Genomic DNA, 6680 nt, shown 5'->3' on the forward strand with positions numbered 1-6680 from the left:
TCAACATATGACCTTGTCCTTTGTTATCCTACATTCAAAAAAAGGCGATAACGTCTCGACGCGACTGCTCACAGTTTGTCTTTGTCTTTTGCTTTCACTATTACTTCCTCCACACCAACCCCATGGTTGTGACGTCGACGCCAAGAAAAAGGTTATGAACGACCGCTTGACCTATAAGAGGGTATGGTCTATTCATTTCTTATTCACTCGTTCGTGTGATGGTCGTATTTACCGTGTAGATAGGCGTTCCAGTGTTATATTTGATAGTGTTCATATGTTTAGATACCGGCATGAGCTTCATACTGTCAATACCATATTCATGATTCATTTAGGGATTAACTCAACCTAAAAAGTGCTAATATACCCGGCTATATAACAACACCCGCTCTACTCCCGAAGCAAGACATGGCATGATCGAAATGAAAACTCGTACCGACGTCACATCCCTAGTTAGTACTGTATTCGTACCGCCTTTTGCCTTAATAAGAAAACCGCGTAGTAGTGTTTTTCCAGCCAGGGTCAACAAACGGCAAAACGTAGGCAACAAAAAGGTCACCCGAAATCCCAAACCTTGAAAGCCCCACCCCACCTCAAAGCGCACCAGGCACCAAAAGAAGCTCTCCACTCAGCCATGCATCCAGCCGTCAGCGTCGCCCTCAGCCCTCAGAGCATCGTATCGTACCCAGTAAACAAGCCAGCCACGCCCTCCACCGTCGCACGCTGCCGCACAGGATGAACCGCGCTCGCCGCGAGCACAAAGAAAACAAGCCAGCCGCCACTTGCTTCGTGGCTCCGCCCGGCAGGCCGGCCTCGTCGCGGTTTCTTCCCGGTTTCCACCGCCCGCGAGCGGCGAGGGCCGGGCCCGCTAGCGACAATCTGCACGGGAAATGCCCAAATTTCTAGTGGTACTACTCTTTTTTTTTTTGCCCGGCTCGGCTCCCTATGCTATGCTGCTGTACTGTAGTACCGCTACTGCTTGCTCCTCGAAGTCCAGCTATTTCCCATATGGACCTGGCACCAACCCCTCACTCCTCCCCCGAGAAAGAAAACAATATTATTATAGACTTTGTTTTCTGAGCGGAGAAGAAAGAAGGAGAAAAATAGAGGGAGGGGGAGAAAATTATACTAGTAGCGCTACTAGTGCTAGTGCTACTGATGCTCTCGCTCTCTCTCTCTACTGTCCAGCCAGGCAGCCACGGACACCAAGGCAGGCAAGGGCAGGGACGGGAGGAGCCAGAAAGAGATGAGCTCGGCGTCCTGCTGAGGTGAGGTGAGCTCAGCCGAGGCGAGAGAGAGAGAGAGACGAGCGGTGCGCGGTGCGGTGCTGCATTGCATTGGGCGACAAAGGATCGCCTTCCCGCGGAGGGACTCGGATCTCGGCCTCGCCGCCCGACGAGCCGAGCTCCGCGGCCGCCCCGTCTGCCGCGCGTGATCTGCCGCCACTTGCGTGGGCGGGAGGATTCGGATCTCAAGCCGCGCTCCCTCTACGTCGCTGTCGGGAGAGGGAGAGCAGGCCAGGGTGGGTGGCAGCTTCCTTCCATTCAAGCGGTGGTTCGCGCAGCTGCTTGGTTGGGGGCGAGCGGCCGGGCGGGAGATCTGGCCGTCGGCGTGGACCTGCAGATCCCCTGCCTGCCACCGCCAGCGCGCGCCCGCGCCTCGCTGCTGTCGAGCTACTTGCGGAGGGCGGCGGTGGTGGTGGGGATGGGCGGCTACGCGGATCCCTTCATGCCTCCGCAGCCGGCGTCCTCGTCCTACGCCGTGCCGCAGGGCGGGCATGGCCAGCCGCAGCCCGCGCCGCGCCCGCCGGGCTGCCCCTACTCCTCCTCCGCCTCGGCCCCGCCGGTTTCCACGTCCTACCATTCTTTGCCCCCCGCGGCGTCCCCTCCGCCGGTGAGTAGCCCCCCTCCGGCCTCCCCGCCACCCGAGACATTGCCGTCGCCTCCCCCAGCATTGCCTTCGTCGCCTCCGCCGCCGGCATTGTCGCCTCCGCCGCCCGACGCGCCCCCTCCGTCGCTTCCGCCGCCGTCCCCGTCGCCCTCACCGCCTCCTGCCGAGGTTCTGGCGCCACCGCCGCCGATGGCGGCCGACCAGCCACGCGTACAGCCCCGCGTGTACCCGTCGCCGCCGCCCCCGTCCCTCCCCCCGCCGCCGCCAGTAGTCCTCTCGCCACCAGCTCCGCCTCCATCCCACCCACCATCGCCATCGCCATCGCCTGCTCCAGCTCCAGCACCCACGCCGGTTAAGGCATATTCGCCTCCCCCGCCAAGAATTTCATCTTCCCCGCCGCCGCCCCCGCGCCATCATACTAAGCCACATTATGCGCCGCCACGCTCGCCTGCGAGGCCACACTCAAACTCGACTCGCTCAAACGGCAGCGGCAAAAACATCGAAATATCGAGGGAAACTGCCACCACCATTGTAGCAATTGCCGGTCTTGCAATGCTCAGCTTCATCGGTGCCACCATTTGGCTTGTCAAGAAGAAGCGACGGCGGGCAGAGCCTCCTCCAGTGCTGCCGACACAGCAGCAACCAGCTCCCCCGCCGCCGCCGCCCAATTACATTCCCTCGTCTGCTGGATCCTCACTAGCATCAGGTACAAAACATAAACGCCTGAGTGTTAAATGTAGTATATCTATATCCGCATTTTCTGAATTTAGCCATCCTAGACGATGCTCATTACAGTATTTGTGTTGGCCAGATGGATTCTACTTACGATCACCGGGCTATCCCTTCATGAGGTCCAGTACTGGAAGCCATGGGTTCCCGTACTCGCCGGCCGACTCCGGGATAGGGTACTCGAGGATGCTGTTCACGCCGGAGAATTTGGCAGGAATCTCAAATGACTTTTCGGATGAGAACCTTTTGGGAGAAGGTGGATTTGGGTGTGTGTACAAGGGTATCTTGCCAGATGGTCGCCCTGTGGCTATCAAGAAGCTCAAGATTGGGAATGGGCAGGGAGAGCGTGAGTTCAGGGCCGAAGTTGATACTATCAGCAGAGTACATCATAGACATTTGGTTTCATTAGTAGGCTACTGCGTATCAGAGGGCCAGCGCATGCTTGTATATGATTTTGTTCCCAATAACACACTTTATTATCATCTCCATGGTGAGAAATCCTTGTCGATCATAGTGGTTCCGTTTTTTGCATCAATCAATTTTAGCTTCAGTGGAAGCAGCTAGATTGCTCATCTGTTACCTGGTCATTAACCATGCTCATGAAATTTCAGTAAATGAAGTACCACTTGATTGGCGTACGAGGGTCAAGATTGCGGCCGGAGCAGCTCGTGGAATTGCTTACCTGCACGAAGATTGTAATGCTTTATGTTATGACTAAAGTGTCTCTTCTCATTAATCCCCTGAAGTAGTGTGGTGTTCTAAGTTTTGCTCTATTTGTATTCATCAGGTCATCCTCGGATTATTCATAGAGATATTAAATCATCTAATATTTTATTGGATAACAACTTCGAAGCTCAGGTATGCTTTTACTTGGTGTATTAGTTCCAGGATCCAATTGTTGTTATGCGATTTTTAGTTGTATGTTTTTCTTCTAAAATTCTCTATCTACCTGCAACAACCTCCAGGTTTCTGATTTTGGACTTGCAAGGTTAGCGGCTGACTCCAACACACATGTCACGACACGTGTCATGGGAACATTTGGGTGAGTAAACGTCGAAAGATAGCCATTGCAATGTTCAATCAAAATTTTGTTCGATAATCTGTGATCTATGGATAGTTTCCAGTATGAATGTACTACGTCCTCTGCAGGTATTTAGCTCCAGAGTATGCATTGTCCGGCAAGTTGACTGCAAAATCTGATTTATATTCTTTTGGAGTTGTTCTTTTGGAACTTATTACCGGAAGAAAACCTGTTGATTCTTCTCAGCCGCTGGGAGATGAGAGTCTTGTTGAATGGGTGAGCTTCTTGAAATATTATGAACTTGTTGCATGGCCCTCGTTTTTGGCCGTGGACTGTGCAATTTTTCGCATTTACAACGTGCTTATTTGATTGATATATTCTAGTTATAACAAGTAACAAATGACATGTTGTGTTTTCAACCTACCTTATTAACCAGATGAGATTTGGTTGATTTCCTGTCCATATTACTCCCTCCTTCCGAAATACTTGTGTGATTTTAGTTCAAAAATCACGACAAATATTTTGGAACGGAGGGCGTACTAGATAATTGTTGTTGATCAATAGAGTTGTTAAGTTGAGGTAAATTTCCAAAGTCTGAAGCCCTGTTGGTGCCTTCTCTAGATCACCCTGTTGGTGCCTTCTCTAGATCACGTCTTTCAATCTAAAGTTGAACCGTTGGGCTCTTTTATTACAAGGTGGCTGCTGCTAGCTTTCGTAGTATGCCGGCCCCTTCCATTGGACCCGTTTCCATAGCATGTTGACCGAGAAAGTGATCTGGAGAGAACTAAGTGAGCTGAAAAGTTCCAACTATTGGAGCTTGCTTTTATAGAAAGTGGGCAACCTGATTATTCTTCCAGAGTGGCACGCAGAAAGTGGATACAGTGTTGTTATTTAATGCAGTCTTCATGCTGTGGTGAGTCATGAAAGAAGCTAGATGAGAACTTGAGAAAAACAGGGACCAAGGGAAAGATACCGATTATCCTAATTATATAGCAGCAAACATAAACATAAATGGAACTGATGCATCATACAGATGCCACCTCATTGCTCTAAATGCATTCCACTCTGGCTACTGTCTAAATGCATTTCTTCATTTTGTCATCATGATTGATAGCTGGATGCATAATGTAAACTCAAACTCTGCTCTTTTGTTGAAAAATCTCAGGCCCGGCCCTTTCTCTCGCAAGCAATTGAGCATCGAGACTTTGGGGATCTTCCTGACCCGAGGATGGAAAACAAATTTGAAGAAAACGAGATGTATCATATGATAGGAGCAGCGGCTGCATGCATTCGTCATTCTGCGGTGATGAGACCACGGATGGGGCAGGTAATAAATAATAAACCACCTTTCATCCATTTTACCCCATTCCTGAATGGTCACCTTCAAAAGAAAAGAAAAAACTCATTCCTGAATGGCAACACAGGACTAAGATATGGACACATATATTTCTTTGCCATCTCAGGTGGTTAGAGCACTGGATAGTTTAGCCGACTCTAACCTAAACAACGGCCTTCAACCGGGCCGAAGCGAGGTGTTCTTGGAGCCGCGAACCGAGGAGATCAGACTGTTCCAGCTGAGAGAGTTCGGCAGCCGGGAGTGCAGCGATGAGCTGAGCCAGGCTAGCTGGAGGAGCCGGAGAGACCTGTGAGCAGGCGTTTGTCGGTACAAGATCTTCATTAACATTTTTTTTTGGCCATTCTTTACATGTAATTATCTCTTTTACATGATTTTTTTTTCACCCTGACGAAATTCCTGTCCTCCCCGGAGTAAATTTTGCAATTCTTTCAGGAGATGAGTAAATTCCTTCTTCCTTTTCCCCCCTTCTGTTTTTGGTCAAATGGAAACAAAAATATACAGAGACTTTGGGTCCAGGCATTCCCAGATAAACTAACTGTATTATGTTGTTTTGATCGGCCAGATTGCTGCCCTTGTGGTGCAAGTCTCTGCTTAGTGGTTGACTCGGGCCTTGTATTAATCACAAGTAGTAGTACAATCATTCGTGCATGTTAACCCTAATGTTTATACATATCTCCCTGGACGTAATCCCGTGGATCTTATTATGCTCAATCATTTCGTGCCCTGCCACCCTCCGTTTTGTCAAAAGCCTGTGGGAAGCCTCCTTGTCCCGTTGCCACTTGAGGGTGTCGTGGCGCTGGTGGTTGCTGCGTCCGATGCGATGCGATGCTCTGTGATGGATGGATGGATCGTCGAGATTTGTGCTCGTGGGTCTCGTTTCTCTGTCGCCGATCCGTCGGTCGATAAATTAAATGCTGTGATAATTTGGACGGGCTGCCCGCCGCATGATGGAAAAGGGGAACCGGTGGCCGACGGCAATGTCGCACCAAGAGGAAATAATACTACGCGCACGGTCTGCACGGATGATGCGGCAGCGAGCACGCTGGGGCTGGACGGACTGTCGGTTGCCATGCCTTCCGTTCTTTATTGTTTTCTCTTCTTCTCCGTTTGTTCTTCTGTTCTGCGTATGTTGGACTGGCCCAAATGACACCGCTCATGGGTCAGACGGCAGATTCAGAGCGTGTGCATGCGATGCACGCTGCGGATCGACCAGACTGGGTGGTGCTCTCGGCACGATGCCGGGCAGCTGTGTGAGGCCATCGGATTAGATAGTGCGCGTTCAGATGGTTCACACACATTATCAGGATTGTAGGTGTTGCGACTTTATGCTCTCATATAGGTGGCTTCAGATTGTTTCATGTACGTACGTTTTCATATTTTGTTGGATAATAATAAAGATGATTGCATGCATTAATTGATGTTATCCTTCTTTTTTAAAATAAAAGAAGGCAACAGCCGAGTGAGGCGTTTTGGAGATCGGGCTCCATGGAGCCCTATTTTGAAAACCCCAAAATTCATTAAAATTCGTATTTTCATATTTAAAAAGAAACTGAAAATAAATATGAATATACATGAAGGCATAACAAACATGTAAATTTTTAGACAAAATATGTTGAAATAGGTCTGTGCAAAAAAGACAAATTTGCGGCATTTTAACACATGATACTATTCATCTCAAAAGTCCAT

At 49.9% G+C, this 6680-nt stretch overlaps 1 protein-coding gene across 1 annotated transcript; it reads left to right on the plus strand.

Annotated features, from left to right (window-relative positions):
- The first annotated feature begins 1673 nt into the window (after positions 1-1673).
- On the plus strand, positions 1674-5548 carry LOC123444358 (proline-rich receptor-like protein kinase PERK9). The gene is made up of 8 exons (XM_045121048.1): positions 1674-2593; positions 2699-3106; positions 3228-3311; positions 3404-3474; positions 3582-3658; positions 3766-3913; positions 4803-4964; positions 5101-5548. The coding sequence occupies exons 1-8, from the start codon at positions 1702-1704 to the stop codon at positions 5284-5286; spliced, it is 2028 nt and encodes a 675-aa protein (XP_044976983.1). The 5' UTR covers positions 1674-1701; the 3' UTR covers positions 5287-5548.
- The last annotated feature ends 1132 nt before the right edge of the window (positions 5549-6680 follow it).

The sequence above is a fragment of the Hordeum vulgare genome, chromosome 3H (assembly GCF_904849725.1).
Source record: "Hordeum vulgare subsp. vulgare chromosome 3H, MorexV3_pseudomolecules_assembly, whole genome shotgun sequence".
NCBI lineage: Eukaryota > Viridiplantae > Streptophyta > Magnoliopsida > Poales > Poaceae > Hordeum > Hordeum vulgare.

Bases quoted from the DNA above. Each gene is read 5' to 3' on its own strand.
- LOC123444358 (XM_045121048.1), top strand. From the start codon at position 1,702: ATGGGCGGCTACGCGGATCCCTTCATGCCTCCGCAGCCGGCGTCCTCG. The intron at 3,107-3,227 runs GTGAGAAATCCT...ATGAAATTTCAG, and splicing joins ACTTTATTATCATCTCCATG to TAAATGAAGTACCACTTGAT. The intron at 4,965-5,100 runs GTAATAAATAAT...TTGCCATCTCAG, and splicing joins TGAGACCACGGATGGGGCAG to GTGGTTAGAGCACTGGATAG.